We start from the raw sequence: 18,473 nt of genomic DNA on the forward strand, positions 1-18,473 counted from the left end.
GGCCGGTCCTCCCTCCAGGGAGCAGCCGCGGCAGCTTCTCCGGCTGTCAATCACGGGCAGGAAGGAAAGATCCTTTACGTAAGTGCGCGGGGGGAGGGAGGGAAAAATTAATAACGATAATAAAAATATAAATGAAGCAAATTTCATCTTAGAACGTTGCATCAGACCGCATTTAGGCATCACTGTTCAAACCGGCCATGACCAGCTTCCCCGCACCCCTCTGCCCAGGAGGCCCATTTTGGCTGCTCCCTAAGCCGTCAGCCCCTGCTCCCCTCAGACACAGAATCAGAGTCATTTGCTTTGGAAGAGACCTCAAGAGCTCCGAGCGCAACAACTAATCCATCCCTTAACCATGCCCCAAATTGACACAAGCCCACCTGTTAAATATCCCCAGAAATGGTGACTCCACCGCTTCCCTGAATTTTCATGAGGGTTTCCCAAACTGAGCTGGGACGTGGCTCCTTACCTGGCTGTCACCTAATGACTGCTTGGCTGCTGACACGTCCCATTGCTGTCACTGCCCTGCCCAGGTGCCCTGAGGCTGTGGCTGACCTTGCTGTGCTCCTTCACCCCCATGCCTTGCTCTTGCTAGTCTCTCACAAATGAGCTCCCACTGTCTAGCAGCAGGCAGTTGCGTTTTTAATGAGCTGTGCCTGAGTTTTGTTTATGGTACTTGAATGTGAACAACTGCAGGTTGTCCTTGTTCTGAGTAATGTTCTTCCAAACACCAAGATGTCCTTTCCCACAGATACCATTTGGTCATCCTCAGCTACATCAGAATACAATATTTTGGCCAAAACATTAGATTGTCCCATTTCCTGAGTGTTCACAGTCATATCCACAGAAGTGAGTCTTCCTGATAAAGGTTCTGGAGATGCTGCTAGATCTCAATCACTGTACCAGAAAGGAAACAGTGAAAAAGTGACCAGAAAGCAGAACTAGAGTCAAAACATCAACGATTCAGCTTCATGATTTAAAACATTGTTTCATATTAATAGTTTCACACTGAAACAAGTAAAGCCATAAGAAAATATTCAAACAGCTTTTTGGTACTTTGAAACAGAAAAGAAATAGCCAACAAAATTAATTGCCTTAACAATTAAGTTGGAAGGCACTGGCTTAGCTCATAGAGCGTACTATGAGCATAAGTCTCATTGCCCTGAAAAATGTGAACCTTCACAAATGAATATGATAGTACCTCTATTCCAGATTGTATTAGGACAGAAAGAGTTAAACATTCAGGGCTTTAGCAGCGTTCCCAGGGCAACACTTCAGTCTGCCAAACTACCATAGTCTTAAACAAAATTTGGCAGCAAAGGCCATTTAAATGTTAGAAGCCACACTGTTCGTTTTAAGCTCCACAATTTAGAGACTTCTGAATGGCAGAAGTCCACAATGTGTTGATAAATCTTCCTAAAGCAAATATTATGGAAAATTGAAGGTATGAAATACATATCCAGCAAATAACTAGACTTATCAGAGAGCTCATTAACTCTAATGTCCAATGCCACCATGTATAAAAAGCAGCAATCATTTATTTGCCAGTTAAAAAGGAAGCCTGAGGTTCAGCCACTCTACAGGCCTATTGAGCAGCTCAGAAATCCAGACGGGAATGCTAAGACAATCCCTTTGTTAAAGTCTATTTAGAAACCTCTCTGAACTTCATAACAGATTCATGAGGAAGGGGTGGAAAAGAACAGAAAGGCACTTCTCCCACACACACAGGTTCTTACTAACCTGTGGCCTTTGCAGAACAGAAGCAGGTACTTAGATTACAGAAAATAGGTAGTAAAAAAAATTATTGTTCCCATTTCCTTCGCTATCTTTCCTGAAGTCCAAACCTCGCTCTGGTAGTTTTGTGAGTAGTTGCGACATATTCAGAAGTGGAAAAGGAAATGATGGAAGCAATGGGGTCAATTGTTCACTAGTTTGTATAAAGTTTTAAACAGCTATTCTGTACTTAAAGACACACAAGTGTTTTTTGGCAGCCTCATTATGATGTTTGGAAAATAATATTTCATCATCTTAATTCAGACTTAATTATTCACATAACAGAGTAGTCAATGCTTGTGCAACACAGCTTGCACTATATTCTGATTAATCTTTTTCACACATGTAACCTACAGGTATAAATGAAAAACTTAACTCTTGCTTAGTGAGTATAGAAGTAACCCTCATGGTGACTGAACAGTAATGAAAATCTGATTTCAAACAAATCCAAGTGGTCTTACCACTAAATAATCTTTCATTTTTTTAAACATAAGAAATGCTTTGAAGAGGTTTTTTTAAGCCTTAAACCATCAAAAGAGTTTCTGTCAGGTATGCTCCTTGGAGGTCTAAATCCTTTCTTCTGAGTTTGATGTAGAATTATTTTAGTACTGTTGGGTAACTACTTCCCAAGTGTTGTATTTGTATCAAAGTGAAATGGTTACTTGCATGAGGAGGAAGTCATAGTACACTGATTGGCAGGGCAGGACATCTGACATGATCTGCCAAATAATTTTTGTACCTCATTTGGTGGCGGAGTGGACAATTTGATGGGTATAAGCCCGGCTGGAACAGAAGTGTAGTGCTTAGTGTTTTGTACCCTACCAAAAGCTGCTAACAAGCATGTTTTTCCAGGGCCTGTCCTGGCACCTTGTTTTGTCTAGTGTCTGTGAATAACTGGAAGAGAGAAGAGCGCACCCTCATCAATTCTGTAACACCAAACCACGTGGCCTGAGCACATGGGCTTAGGGGCAGGAGGTGGAGTTCTGAAAGAACAGATGGGGAAAGGGGCCAAGCAGGACCCTGGCAAAATTCAGCAAAGGCAGGTACAAAGTCCTGCATCCAGGACACTACTTCCAACAGTGCAGGCTGGGGACTGACCAGCAAGGAAGAAACTCTGCTGGAGAAGACAGGGGAGAACCAGTCTACAGCCAGCTAAGCACCATCCAGCATGAGGCCACTAACATCCTGAGCCATATTAACAGGAGGGTAGCCACGACATCAGGGAAAACAGATATTCCTTTGTATTAGGCACTTCTTAGGCCACATCTGTGTGCTGTGGCCAGTACTGCGCCCTCCAGTACAAAACAGGCATTGATCAGTTGGGGCAGGTTTAGCAGGAAGTGGCCAAGGTGATCAGGGGATGGAGAAGAGACACTGCCACAGACAGATGGAACCATGCTTGTTCAGACTGGAGACAAGAAGGGTTCAGGAATACCTAACAGCAGCCTTCCAGCCCCCGCAAGAAGGTTACTGAGAAGGCAGGGACAGGCTGCTTACTAAGATGAGTGGCAGGACTTGGCAAGTCAGGCAGTGGAATCTAAGTATTAGTAGACTGAGGTTTTTAAGACCCCACTGGATAAAGCCCCTCGCAACCCAGTCTGACCTTGCTTTGGTCCACAGATTGGGCTACAGATCTGGATTCCAACCTGGATAAGGCTGTGATGCTGTATTTGTAAACAAGATACCCCATTAATAATGTTTTTTTTAAATAATGCATTGACTACTTATCCAGTGAAGGCTAACATATATACACAACACAGCTGAAAATTCTCCTTCAAAAAATATATACCATCAAGAACACTTGAGGACAAGATTTTTTTATTAGATATAAGTTGAAATACATAGAATGAAATGTTGCTGTTGAACTGTTTCCTTTAAAGTAGCAAAGACATAACTCTTTACACACCAAAAATGTAGAGCTGTGATTCTTTATTTAGATTTAAATAGTGTTTTATTGCAAAGAGGGATATCACTATCATTTTTGTGGTGTCACTCCTACCTTTATTAAAAAGCCTAATTAATTATTCTTCACAGATGGCTGAGTATAGCAAATTGACACTTATACATAGCATGGCTTGTTCCAAAACTCTAAGTTTCCTAGGAAATGTGTATTCTTCAGACAGAAATTCACTGCCTGTACACCAAGCTTGTGTACACTCAAAACCTTATTTGTGACAAAGCTGAAGCACACCTTATTCACAAAGTGAAAAATCTATTAACATAATTGAAACTCTAACAGTGTCACTCAAGAATGATTCATTATTACAGAAAGTTTATGCTAATTACCATTATTAAGTTTTATTATTTATTATATAAATAATTAATTGCTCCACACACACTTCTTCGTTTTCCCCATTCTCCTGGTGTTGTATTTACCTCTCTCCTCTTCTTGCCTGGGTCCCAAGGTCTCACTCAAGTGAGGGTGGTGGGGTTATGGTGAGTCATCAGCATCTGGACTCCCTCACCAGGAAGAATGCCATGCTCCTTCCTCATCCCTGTAGGGTTCACTCAGAGTTGTTTTTGTATGCTTGCTAACACAATGTTACACCTTGCCTTTTCTTTGTCTTTTTTTGCTAAACCAGTTGTATCCAGCTCCAGGTCTGCAACCAAGAAAAGAAACATAAAATACAATAAAAATAAATTACCCATAGAAAACCTGTCAAAACTGCTCTCACAATTAAAGGAAGCAAACCAAAGCTGCAAGCAGATCAAAGAACATTCAGACAATGCAAATCTGACTAACTTCTGTTCTGATGCCTTGGAAATTCAATAAAAGGCTTATGTCCTGTTACGAGCAATGGCAATATTTTGTTGGAGTCACAAGTTGATAATAATCAAATACAGAATTTTAGTTATTTGGAAAACATTTATGTTGTCTCAGGTTCTTTTGAGCTGTATTTGGAGTTTCTAATTTTAGTCCTATAAAAAGCACTCACTGCAGATTGTTTAGACATCCCTCAAAATAAACATAAATAGGAAAAGAAATAAAGTTCAAGTAAAAGAGAAGTTACATAGCTGTGTTTCCGAGACTGTGTGAAAAGTCTTGGGAGGTATGTAAACTAACAGAAATTCAGAGAAATGTGTTATCATTTTGCATTCTTGGAGCCCTCATATATTAGCAAAAGACAGATCTCTTTTGGAAGTTTCTGTAATGACATTTTCTGTATTGTATATCTCAAGTGATCAAACTATCAGGAGACTGTCATGTTCTCCAACCACTGATTAAATGAAAACTAATATTTGCCTGAGTACTGAGGTAAGCCAGTAATAGCTTTACATTTTGAGGTTATATTGTAACAGCTGCCCAGATCATGACATGTGTATATCTCTGAGGTGCCACTCCCTCTCTCTGTGCCACCTCTAGGCAGTTGACAAAAATCATTTCCCTGACTCCAGAAATCCTTGAACTTCTAGCACAACAAGCTAATAGCATTCCCAGGGAAACAAAACCCCTCCTTTATGTCACTGGGTATTTTTATGAAGATAGAGCTTTCATTACAGGGATACTTACATTATACCAGGAGAGTATATATGCCAGTGTTTTTTTACAGAAGCATCTTATTTCAGTTACATGAGAAAATTCTGACTGCCAATGGAATAATTCTTGGGGAAGACTGTTTTCTGTTTTGTCCTACCAATTTTGTTTTCCCATGCCTTGACATAAAGCAGATACTTGCAAATTGTTAACAGATGATAGCAAGTAATGGGAAGTCACAGAAGAAGGACAGGATGGACAGAACTAAAAATACATGTGTGGGAGCGCAGGGGAGTACACAAAGGAAGACAGAGATTTCATTCAAAGTAGACGCAGTTGACTAGACATTTTCAATGCAAATCTAAGATACAGAGTTCAGACAATGCAGTGAAAAACATAGTCCCAGCAGCAGCACCTGAAAGCCTTTCACACAGCTGTCTTCACAGAAGAAGACACTAGATTTCAGTGGGAGTGTTTGTCCTCTATCACACGCCATATCCACAAACTCACAGCAAACTTAGTTATTTAACTACTGCCCTGAAATTACGTCTAAAAGGCCTGTGAATGAAGGAAATTAAAGACGACAAAGTTGCTCCCTGATAATAGGAAACAGTTAAGTGCCAGACTTCTCCATTCATCATGAAGTTTAGCACTGTTTGTTCTGGAATTCCAAAATACCCTCCAAACTCTGAAACCCAAAGGAATTATGCAGAGAGTTGACTGAATTTAATTGTTTGTAAACAGGAAAACAAACCACTGATTTATTAAGAACGTTTTAAGAATTTTTTGTGAAGTTTGGACATAGATTTATTAGCTCTGAGAAGATACGTATGTTCTTTACCTTCCTTACACTCAGTTTTCTCTTAGTTCTGTTCAGTGCATAACAAAAAGAATTTCACCTGTCCAAGCCTCCCCCTATTTTCTGCTATATTCTAGATCAGAGCTGCAACTGGCAACTAATTTCTTACACACAGAAAGCTACAATTCTTTGATTCCACAAAACTGTCCATGACAGAACTCTCTTTTTCTAAAAATACAGTGAGGTTTCTCCATTAATAGCTCTAGATATTTCTGCCCATATCTCAGAAATCTTGGACATCACATATGTGAACAAATGCTGTTTAACTGCTGTCATTTTTTGATTCTCATTTTCCACAAATTTCTCAATATGCTTCTTTAAAAAATTTCTTAGGCTTTGTTTCCACACAGATGTGGTCTTTTGACTAAGATGTACAATTTTTTGGCGTTTGATTTCTTTGTCTTACCACCTGGGTCTGGGAAATCCAAAGCATCTGCACAGTCTGTGTGGTAAATGGATTAAGTGGAGAAGAAATTTAGGATACTGGTATGTGAAAAATTGGACTCCAGCATAAAGAGCAGTGTGTCCAGCTGGTCAAGGGGCATGATTGCCCTTTTCTACTCCACGCTTGTGAGACCCACCTGGATTTTTGCATCCAACTGTGGAGTCCTCAGTTCAGGAAAGACAAGAGGACAGTCTTAAGCTGTGGTAAGGAATATTTAGGAGGAATTTCTTCACAGAATTGTTGATTGGGCATTCAAATATGCTGCCCAGGGAGGTGGTGGAGTCACTGCCCCTGGAGGTTTTTAAGAAAAGACTGGATGTGGCACTCAGTGGTCGAGGCAACAAGGTAATGTTTGGTCATAGGTTGGACTTGATGATCTCAAAGGTCTTTTCCAGCCTAATCAATTCTGTGATTCTGCCTCTGTGGTTCTGCAACATGGACCTGATTCAATCAGTCTAGATGTGGGTCACAAAAATGATTGGTGGGCTGGAATAATTTCTTCTTGAGGAAAGGCTGAAAAAGCTCAGATTGGTCAGCCTGGAGAAGAGAGGGCCTTGGTGTGAGCTCATTGCTGTCTTTCAGTATTTTTCGGGGCTTATCAGAGAGACAGAGAGAATTTTTACCAAGAAATAGTGACAGGACAAAGGGCAAGAGTTTTACATTGAAAAAGGGTAGATTTACCCTGGACATAAGGAAGAATTTTTCTACAGTGAAGGTCACGAGGCACTGGCACAAGCTGCCAACAGAAGTTGTGTATGCCCAATGGGGACCTGTAAGTGTTGAAGACAAGGCTGGATGGGGCTTTTAGCAACCTGGTCCATGGAAGGTGACCCTGCCGATAGCATGAGGTTGACTAGATGATCTTTAAAGATCCCTTCCAAACGAATTAATTCTGCTTTTCTGTGATACAAAGCTTGCAGACCAGTGTATCAACACAACAAATATCCTTATGCATTTTGTCAGCAAGCAGCTAATAATAGGTGACTTGGTTCCTTCAGTTTCTGTAAAGTGCGCCTATCATGGCTTTAAAAAAAGAAGTTTTAGTCTCTGGAAAACAATTTAGTAAAATAAAAAGTGGTTATCATTTGTAAGGAAAATTGTTTGACTTTTGCTGTGCAACAGTGGAAGGTGCTGCTGACTCTCCTGAGGGCCAAGAAGCCTTAGAGTGAGAGGGATCTGGATAGAGTGAAGCACTGGGCAATCACCAGTGACATGAAGATGGCAAGTCAAATGCCAGATTCTGCACCTGGGATAGAGAAATGCCAGACCCAAGTCTACACTAGGAGAGGGGCAGTTCTGGGGTTGCAGAGAGGGCTCTGAGGGCGCCATCCTGATGCAGCAAACCCCATCCTGAGATCAGCAAACGCCATCCTGAGATCAGCAAATGCCATCCTGAGTGCAGCAAACGCCATCCAGAGATCAGCAAACCCCACCCTGAGTGCACCAACCTCGGCACTCTATGTGTCCCTCTGTGTCCAGCGTTAGGGCAGGGCCCCTCCTCGAGTGCTGGGTGCAGCTCTGGGCTCCACCATTTCAGAACCATGGGAAGGTCCTCAAAGGTGTCTGGAGAAGGGCAAGACAGCTGGTGGAAGGACTGGACACCATGGCTGTGAGCAGCTGCTAAGGGCTTAGGGTTTGTCTAGTCTGGAGGAAAGCAGGCTGGGGGGCAACCTCCTTGCTCTCTGCAGCTTCCTGAGGAGGGGAAGTGGAGAGGGAGGTGCTGATCTCTTCTCCCTGGGATCCAGTGACAGAATGTGTGGGAATGGATCAAAGCTGCACCAGGGAAGGTTCAGACTCACCATTAGGAAGCATTTCTTTATAGAGAGGGTGGTCAAGCCTGATGATGCCCTGAGCCTATCAATGTGTAAGGGGCGTTTGGACAGAGCCTGTTTAAGAGCCTGCTTTACCTTTGGGTCGGCCCTGAAGTGAAGCAGCTGGGCTAAATGATTCTTGTACATCTCTTACAACTAGACTCTTCAATTACAATAAACTTCTTTTCATGGGCACGTAAATGTAGCCTAACAATTGACATTGTCACACCTCCACTGTAATCGATGTTTCTCTTAAAGAGACTGAAAGCTTTAGTCGGTCTCCTCCTTAAGGACAGCAGGACCCTGTCAGCATCATTAAGCAAACAGGCTGTCCCAAGGAGCGCGAGCAGGACTCATTCCTCCGCCGTTTTCCTTAAGGTAAACAGGGGTAAATTACTGAAAAGTATTGCCTAGGGAACATGATCCCAGAAATCGACTCATTTGGATGTGGGGGCAGAATCCTTGTGCGGGCACCACGTTCCGCTCCGGACCGTCCTTACCCGCCCGCCGGAGGAGAGCCCACCCGGAGGAGCAGAGGGCCGGGTCCCGGTCAGACACATTTCCCCACACTTCCACACTCCTTAAGTTTCAACTGAAAACAAGCCGGCTGGGAGAGCAGAGGATAAGGCAGAGGCTGTCGCCCGTGCCTCGACAAACTCAGCCCGGTCGTCTCGACACGGCCCCGCCGCCGGCTGCCGGCGGATGCGAAGCGCGGGGGCGGTGCGAGCCCTCCCAGCGCCCGCCCGCCCCCTGCCCTTTGCCCCCGCCGGTGTCCCAGCGCTTCCTGTTCCCAACCACGTGGGCAGCGGGATGGCGGGCGGCGCGGCGGGCGAGGCGCAGTGCCTCAGCTACACGGGATGCAACTTCCTGCGGCAGCGCCTGGTGCTGGCCACGCTCAGCGGGCGCCCGCTGAAGATCCGCAAGATCCGTGCCAAGGAGGAGGATCCCGGCCTCCGCGGTGAGCGGCGGCACCGGCGGCCGCGGGGCAGGAGGTCGAGGGGCGGCGGAGCTCCGGCTCCAGCTGTGCCCGGGACCTGCTGCCGAGCAGGGGCAGACCCCCACTGGGAGCTGGGGCAGCCGGGCTCCATCTGGGCGGGCCCCACCGAGGAGAGGTCCCGGTGTCTTGCCGTGGATGCGCTCTGCTCTGAGCGCCCCGCACACCGGTCTCGGGTGTAGCTGTCACACGTGGATCGCGGGGCTTGGGGAGGAGGAGGAGAAGGGGCGGTGAAGGGGGCCGGAGCAGGGGGGATGTCACACACCCGCCGGCACCTGCCGTCAGCCTCCCTCGCTGCCCGGCGGGGCGGGATGGGGAACGGGGCCGTACCAGCCGCGTCCCGCCGGTTCGGCTCGGCTCGGCAGCCCTGCCTTCCGCGGGGTCACTCTTTTTCTTCAGAGCGGGCCGTCCGGGGCCGGTTCGAGCGGCCGGGGCTGGCTCTGCCCTGCCGAGCCGCCCCGGTGGGACGGGCCTGGCGCTGCCCGGCCGAGCCGCCCCGGTGGGACGGGGCTGGCGCTGCCCGGCCGCCCCTCCCGCCCCGCGGGGCAGCGCGTTCGCTCCGCGCCTGGCGGAGGCGGTGTGGGAGCGGCCGGGCCGGGCTCCGACCGGCTCGCTGGTGCGCGGGAGCCTCTCCACAGCCCCGGAGCTGGTTCTCGTTCCCGTGACGGTGGGGATCTTCGCAGTCGGGGTGCCGGAGTTAATTCCGTCTCTTGGGCCGTCGTTGCCGCGTGCCCGTGCCCAAGCGCCGTGTGCTGCCTGTGCTGGTGGGAGCTCACGTTCGTGCAGTTTTAATCGGCACGTTTTATGCTTTGATTTTTGTCAGGGTTTGCCGAAACGGGAAAGGTGAAAGACTTGAAATCATTTATTCTGCATATTTGTTTAAGGGAAATCTATTTTAGGGCATACTATCGTTATTGTCGTACAAAGCCTTTGGCATCCCAGGATGAATTCCATCAGAACTGAAATAAGAAAACAATAGGACAGTGTTTGAGGAAGAAACATTATTGTGGTGTTCAGTTATTTTTTAGGCAAGGGCCCCCTGTTATAAAGTTCAGAACAGGAGTAGATGTTTCTCTGCCTCCTGAAGAGCCTTGGGCGTGTAGCTAAAAATTCTACTCAAAAAATGCCAAAGCATTCTTGTGTGCTTGACTTAACATTTACCATGATCCAAAATATTTATTATCACTGTGGAGCATTTGGTGGTGGTAAAGTTTGTAGCTATTGCCATGTTTTTTTAAAGAGTGTTTGAATTTACTTTTTTTAAGTATGGGTTCAAGTGTGAACTATGGCTGTAACAGAAAAATAATCACAATAAATCCTGATTTATATTGATAATTCAACATGCAGCTATTTTTTTCCTTTTCATGACTGGAACTTTTGTAAACTCTGCTACTGGTGTTCTTCAGGAGTGAAATGTGTGCTCACAAGGATGCACTCTTGCACTGGAAGATGCCCCAGTGCTTATAAAGTGATATAAACTTTGTAAGCATATAAGCTGTCTTAGTTTAGAAAGAGAGCAGAACCAGTATTGTGTGACTGAGGCATAAATCATGTTATGCAGATATTGACAAACTGTAACTCCTGCAGGTAGCTTAAATGTCTGTTACATCCTAGAGCCACATGTAGAAAGAAAAAACCTGATTACTGTGTAAGAAGTAACATAGGATTATTGCTTAATAAGGGACTTCAGCAGCCTACAAACAATTGTGCAGATGCTGTTGGCTCTTAAAACTAGCTGGGTTTTGAATTCTGCATATATTCACCTATCTTCTTGATACTGAGCCTGTACCATATTGGGATACTAGAATACTAGCATATTCTTCCTGGGATGGCTTTTTTCAGGTGTTTTTGTTTTGGTTTTGCTTGTTTGGTTTGGTTTTTGGAGTTTTTGTTTGATTTGCTTTGTGTTATTTCCTTTTTGGTTATGGTTGGTTGGTGCTTTTGGTTTTATTTTGGGTTAAATCTGCTTGTCCTTTTCATCTCTGCGTGAGAGTCCACACAATTGAGAGAAACTGAGGAATCATTTCCACTTGAACTGTAGTGAAGACAGTAAGCAAGAAAAGAGGCAGTGGGATGACTTGTGGTTCTCTAGCCCTAAGCATGTCCAAAACTGATTTGGAAATTAAAAATTTTAGAGTCTGCAAGCAACTAATTCTGTTTGTGGAACAGATAAGCAGCAGCACTTCACATCTAAATATCCCCTACTTTTAAGCTAACACTTTCACAGAGAATAATGTGAAGCTGTTATTAGTTTGTCAGGCTTCAGTATATGGGGTCCTGTTTGCTATGATTTGTCTGTTCTGCTTTGTACTGAGCAAAATGTAAATTGCCAAAAGTTTTGTCCTGGACAAGAGCAATCCCCTGTTTTTACAGAGAATTGCCTTTTCACATGTGGTGGCATTATACCACAACTTGAAGAGTGAGAGTAGCCTTACTGTCATGGAAAGCAGGAAAGGGTAAAAGTACAAGTAAGATGTTGAACTTCTAAGAAACTTTACAATTCTGTCTGTGCTCTACTCCTTAGATTTTGAAGCAAGTTTTATTCGCCTGATTGACAAAGTGACCAATGGCTCACGGATTGAAATAAACCAAACAGGTGAGATCTGGTTTTTTTCTGCTTGGTCTCCAGGATTTATCAATTTTTGCAGTAGAATGGAAGTCTTGTCTTGATAGAGGTAGGTGTTCAGATAAGATTGACTGAGAAGATCAGAAGTAACAAAGTTGACAAGTTTTGCAGTAATTGATCACATGCAAGAAGGCCAGTGCTCCACCATAACGCAGGGAGCTAAGGGAGCTCTATTGCCCAAGAACTAAAATTAGTATTTTGTTAGGTATGCAGGATTTCACAGTGCGCAAAGGTTCCTCTGCACCAGAATCAACTTTTGTAGAAGAAAAAGAAGATTTACCCTCTACAGAGGCAAACTGCTTAGCCAGACTGCTTGCTTATTCGTGCTTAGAAATTAGTTTGATGAGGGTGAAAAGCATTCCATGCGATAACCTCACCCGGTCTGAGTTTTTTCCTTTTTTTTTTTTTAAGGGTTCTAATGATCTTTTGTTGGTAAGTAAGGCAAATGAATTAGCATCCAATATGCCAAGACTCCAGTGACTTGTAATAGACTGATGAAGGTTTAGCTTCTGTGGAAAATAATAATTGCTTGTATTAGCATTTTGGAGATTGCTAAGAGATCCTTGGTTTTGGTTGGAGGGGAAAAGATGTAAATGGTGTCCAGGACAGAGACACACTCATGTGTTGACCCATTTATTAGCTGCAGACATGTAAATAGTGTGCTGGAAGTGCTTTAGCCTTCCATATAGTCTTCTGCCTCCAGTTTGCCTCATATGTTGTTGCAAAGTATTTTTTTGCTGTTTTAATGGCCAGTGTTTTACAGTGCTCTCATTTTGGTTTGCTCCCCTGGCCTCTTCCACAGGTACTACCTTGTATTATCAGCCTGGTCTTCTGTACGGAGGCTCATTGGAACATGACTGCAGCCCCAGCCGTGGTATTGGCTACTACTTGGAAAGTCTGCTCTGCTTGGCACCTTTCATGAAGCATCCCTTGAAGATTGTCTTGAGGGGAGTAACAAATGATCAGGTAGATCCTTCGGTAAGTAATAAAGTTTAAGTATCAGAGAAGGATATTTTTCCCCCTAAAATAACAAGATTGGGAAGAAGTGTCTAAAACATGTTGAATTTTTAGCATTCCTCACATCCAGAAGTATCCAGTATCTATTGTCGCTGCATTAACAAACTCTGAGTCAAAGAACCACCTGCTAAACTAGAGTGTATCATACTCTAAACTTCAGTTTTTAATCCCCCTGGCTGAACTGATGTTCAGTTCTGTACAGCTTCTGTCTTCCCCCCTGCAAACTCCTTTTAAATGCATTGTGAGGCCCTGACACAGGTTTGTTTCTCCTCTTCTCTTAGAATTTCAATGGATTATTTCTCTTGCCCCATACTTGTATTTACTTTATAAAGAAGAAAGTGTCTTCAAAACATGAGTGCGAAAAGGAAGAAATCTGTCTCTTCTGGACAGAAGTCATACAACTGGTTTCTGGACACAGTCATACCACTGCTGCTGTCAAGCCTTCTTTCTATTAGAAACAGGAGTCACATGATGATTAGGCAATTACAGTAGCAAAAGAATGTAATAACTTTCTGGTTCTTCAGAAACATGCCAGAAGGTGTGGTAGGTCAAATGGCTATGAAATGCTTGCCTTGCTTTCTATTACTGATATGCAGTCCTTTGTTTTGTACCAGTGTTGTTACAGAAATGAGCTGTGGGAGACGTGATCAGAATGCTGAAGTAATGATTAATGGGCATGCTCTTCATTTATTTTTCTCCAAAAACTCCAAACATAGACTTCTGCTTTTAGAGAACAGCATTACTCTTTACTTTTTGAATGGTGATTAGACATTGCCTGTTTTCCTCTGAGTAAATTAAGGACACATTGTAATATGACAATTTAACCAGTTTAAATGAACACAAATACTTGTGAAGTATAACTACAGATACTACATGAGCCCCTGAGTCCTGCTCGAATTTATGACTTTTCAGCTGTGTTTTTCTGGTCATTTAAAAAACTCACTCTCTCACCTGTGGCTCTGTGAGACATCCCCATGAGTCAAGGGATGATCAAAGTGTGTTGTACACAGCACTATAAGAAAAAAAGAGGGAGTATTTTTTGCTACCCTTTCAGTCATTGTGATTAAAAGCACTTCTTGTACTTCTTGTAAGTAGTAAGAATCAAAGAAGTCCTTTTTTTGTTGAGTACTTAATCACAGTGGAGAAATTCCTGCATAATCTGGAGATGAAGAGTAGTGCAATGTTCATATTGCTTTCAGGTAAATTCGGACACTCATCTAAGCAATGGAGTCTTGATTCTGGGAATTATCTCCTTTTGGGCATCAGTCACATGGGCCTGAGATTAAACTATTTTAGTTCAAATGGGTGCAAGAATTAAGGCCATTTTGTGCTTGAAGGGTGCTTGCACTTGCCAAAACTTAGACAAGTGGTTTGGCACACATCAGCTGACTCCCAAGCTCTGTACGCTGAATGTAAATCAAATGCATGCAAAGAGTTACATCTTAAGTTCATTGTTCTGTAGTAGAGACTATGTTTTAGTTCTTAGCGACAACACAGTAACAGCTTCAGTTACTGTGACTCAGCTCCTACTTGCTAACTGTTAAGTGATTGTAACTGAATGCCAGTTCCTAAAATTGGTTTAACACTGGCTTTTATCTGTTTAACTTGGCTGAGTAAACATTAATCCTGGTGCATACCAATAAGGTACTTAAAGCCCTTCTACAAGTTGTTTGGTATAACATATATCTCTGCTGGTTTCTGAGACTAAAAGCACAATTTTAAGTGTTACCCTAATTTATTTGTATGCTTAAGTAAATGGAAACTTGGTTTTAAATTGATTTTGGTTTTTATTTTTCAGTAGACAGAGCGTGTATATAAACTCAGTGAAAAATTATTACCTGTGCTTGCCCAAAAAGAAGTGCTTGAGTTTGTTTGTCTATCTGTATGCTTTTTTGCTTTCCAAAGGTGGAAAGGCAAACCAGTGTGACTACAGTGTGGAAGTTTAGGTGTTTTACCTGCTGCTCTTCATGTAGCAACCTCTCTACTTCAGCTTAGTGGGTTGTATTGGATTTGCATGGCTGGATTTTGTGACCTGAGATGCTACAGAAGTGGCTTCTGTAAGAAGTTGACAAAAGTTTCCCCTTAATCTAACAGAGGCCATGTCATCTGGCCAAGTCTGAGCCCATCACTGATGGTGGTAGCACTGCTGGGGTAGCAGCTTTAAGGAGGAAGTGCTGGGGGGTGGAACGGTGGAATAACCTGGAGCTGGAGAGAGGAGTGAGAATATGTGAGAGAAGCAGCCCTGCAGAGAGCAGGGACAGTGAAAAATGGGAGGTGTTCCATGCACTGGAGCAGAGACTTCCCTATAGCCCATAATGAATACCATGGTGAGGCAACTGTCCTCCTGCAACCCTCAAACGTCAACAGCAGAGTGTGTGTCCACCTGCAGCCAGTGCAGGACCCCACACTGGAGCAGGTGGATGCCTGAATGTGGGTGTGAACCCATGGGAAACCTGCCCTGGAGCAGGATCCTGGCAGGACTTGCAGGCCTGTGGAGAGAGGAGCCTATGCTGGAGCAGGTTTGCTGGCAGGACTCGTGAACTCATGGGGAATCCGCACTGGAGCAGTTTGTGGAGAGCTGTAGCCAGTGGGAGGCAAGTAGCAGGAATATGTGTGCAGCCAGGGGAGTGTGACCTTTCTCTCATGGTGGCAGTAAACAGGTAGGCTGACCCACTGGGCTTTGTGAAATCTGCTCTTCAGCACCGAGATCTTGGCTTTTGCACAACCTTTTACACAGAAGTATTTTGGATGTGATTGCTATGTGGTTTGAGGTTGCTTTTCACCAGGGATCACCTTGTCAGGTGTGTGCAAGGGAATCTCTTGTGGATCTCCTGCTGTGAGGAGAGTAGAAGAGAGTCAGGTGAGAGGAGGAATTTCTAAAGGACATCTTGTAGAAGGAAAGACTTTAGCTGAGTTCAGGGAGGCACAGGTCAGGCTGCGTTCCTGGAGTATAAGAGCATGTGTTTACTGTGATGTTTGTTTACATACATTAATAGCCCTCCAATAGGCTGCAATGAAAGCTCTTTGACAGCTGGCATCACTTCTAAAGTGTATCGTGGCCAGTGAACATGCACTTGTTCCAAGTGGGACTGTGCTGACATTATTAATAATATTGTCCATATTATTTGGTACATTGTTAGACACTGGAACAAGTCAGCCTGAGAAGTTCTGGATACCACAACCCTGGCAATGTTCAAAGCCAGGTTGGACGGGGACTTGTTCTAGTGGGAGGTGTCCCTGCCTATGGCAGGGGTAGGTGGAACTAGATGGTCTTTAAGGTCTCTTCCAACCCCAAAACATTCTATGATTCTATGATAATACTCCGCAGTATTGTTACTGTGTGAGTGATACATCCTAAATGGATGAAAGGAATGCTGCTTTGCTCTCGCTTGTCAGGAAGAGCTAAGCCTTTGGAATACCAGCCTGGAATGTTCATTGACAGCCTACACTTGCAATGTGTTTTCCTGTGCTGTTGCTGGTGAGATCTGACCCTGGGTAGCTTGTGGGACCAACCATGTGAGACTGGGTTGAGGCAGTTTAAAGTTTCTCTGTGTAGTGATTATGTATGCAAAGTGTGCCCTTTGTAAAGTGCCTTTTTGAAGGGGATGGAGGTGGCACACAAATGATGGGCTCCTATTTTCCCTTTCTTCTCTATGTGTTGTTATTCTGACATTTAGATATACTTGCAGTAATTTGTTTTAGAGTAATCATTCTTGATCTTTGTGTTTCCAGATGTTGAAGGTTTTTTACAGCTATGGCATGGGGCTTTGAGTTCAAATGACTGACATGAGGCTAGTATATTAAAATTTAGCTTAGGAGCAGTAATCTTCAATCTTAATCAGAATTCAATAGTTGTCTGTAGAAAACAAGACATTTTTCCTACTGAGTTTTCTTCCCAGGGTTCTTTCTTCCCTGTTAAACTCTGTTTTTTCCCTTCCCCTTCTAGGCCCTTTTTTGCAAAACATAACCCTGTATGTTAGGTAGGGCTCAGTGATATGTGCAATGCCAATGGATATAGAGGCCAAGTGGTGCTTTTCCATTTCTCAGGTATCCATGTGCTGCAGGATCTCTATCTGGGTGAGGGTTTTTTGTGTGTGGGGGGTTTTTTTGTCTTTGTTGGGGTTTTTTTTTTTGTGGCATTTTTGGGGTTTGTTTGGGTTTTTTGGTTGGTTGGTTTGGTTTTGGTTTTTTTTTTTGACTGGGTTTTTTAAATATATCTTTGTACTGGATAAGGGATTCTTAAAATTACTTTTCTACCTTTTTCTTAGCTACTGTAGATTTCTTTAAAGGGAAGTGATAAGTGATTTGCATTTACACAACTTTGCGAATAAGCAATATTTATGTGACTTAGAATGTTGTCATTTGTGGTGAGGTATACCATTAGTTGGTATGATGCATCTGTTTCGGTGCAACTTGGTGTTGTGCTGTCTGTTCTGGAAATAGAATAACTGCCCTCCAAGGGGAGCTAAGGGATGGGGTTTATGGCTGAGAGTAGGCAAAAGGATAGAAAAATGGGTTTACCGCTCAGTTCAGCTGCTGTTTTTTGATTTTCATTGAACTGCTGCTCATCCTGCCCAACTCCCTGCTTGTTTGTGAGGCAGAACAGCCTTTTCCCATTCTTCAAATACTGCTGATTGCCTCCTCTGTTTAGGCAGCAAAACTGGAACAGTCAGTCTTACTATTTGTCTGTCTGGTACCTCTTAAGTATTATGCCTGGAATTTTTCTGAAGACTGAAAACTACAACAAGTCTTGACGTTTTTTGAGTTCTTAACCTACACAGTAAAGTTTTTATTTTTTACTGGTATGTTTTGTTTTATGAGAAGGAGGAAGAAATGTTGTGTAATTTTAATTTGAACCAGATCAGCTTGCTGAGGCTTCTGCCAGTGGTATTCATATGCTTATGCACATGCATGTTAGTATCTGCCAATGGTATTCACGTGCTTGTGCACATGCATGTTAATAAAGGCTTTACTCCAAAAGTCAAATTTGTACAGTTAATGAATACTACTGAAGGGCCAAAGCAAGGTAGCCTGGCTTTAAAAAACTGTAAACTTTGTGAGTTAAAAGGAGTTAAGCATTGGCTTGTAGTTTTGTTTGTTTTAACACAGACATTCAAATATTGATACTAAAACCAGCAGCAAATGCCTTTCTGTAAGAAAGGAGACATGTTGTCCAGCAGGATTTGAAAATGAGAACTACAACACACACTCATAGCTCCTCAGGTACCACTAACAGAATGTTCACAGATTTGTAGGTGAGGTACTGCAATTTTGTCAGTGGCTTGCACTCTTTTTCAAAGCAGAGAAAATGAAATTCAGGAATTACGAATTTTGTCTGAAGGCATGGGAAAGAGAGTGTTTTTTATCTGCCTTCTCAAATACTGTCTACCTCATGACTGTTTCCTTCATCTGTGTTTATCTTCTCTTTGGTCATGCCGTCCTGATCCTGTCTCTCCACAGCTATTTGTCTTGGGTA

General features: G+C 43.4%; 1 protein-coding gene across 1 annotated transcript in view; it reads left to right on the plus strand.

Annotated features, from left to right (window-relative positions):
• The first annotated feature begins 9,142 nt into the window (after positions 1–9,142).
• RCL1 (RNA terminal phosphate cyclase like 1) overlaps positions 9,143–18,473 on the plus strand; it is a 32,466-nt gene continuing 23,135 nt past the window's right edge. Inside the window, exons 1-3 of the mRNA XM_041396970.1 lie at positions 9,143–9,318; positions 11,879–11,950; positions 12,783–12,958. Coding sequence (XP_041252904.1) covers positions 9,171–9,318; positions 11,879–11,950; positions 12,783–12,958 — 396 coding nt within the window. The 5' untranslated portion in view covers positions 9,143–9,170. The remainder of the gene's footprint in view (positions 9,319–11,878; positions 11,951–12,782; positions 12,959–18,473) is intronic.

This window comes from Onychostruthus taczanowskii, unplaced genomic scaffold, assembly GCF_017590055.1.
Source record: "Onychostruthus taczanowskii isolate IOZ18803 unplaced genomic scaffold, ASM1759005v1 scaffold133, whole genome shotgun sequence".
In the NCBI taxonomy this organism is placed as follows: Eukaryota; Metazoa; Chordata; class Aves; order Passeriformes; family Passeridae; genus Onychostruthus; species Onychostruthus taczanowskii.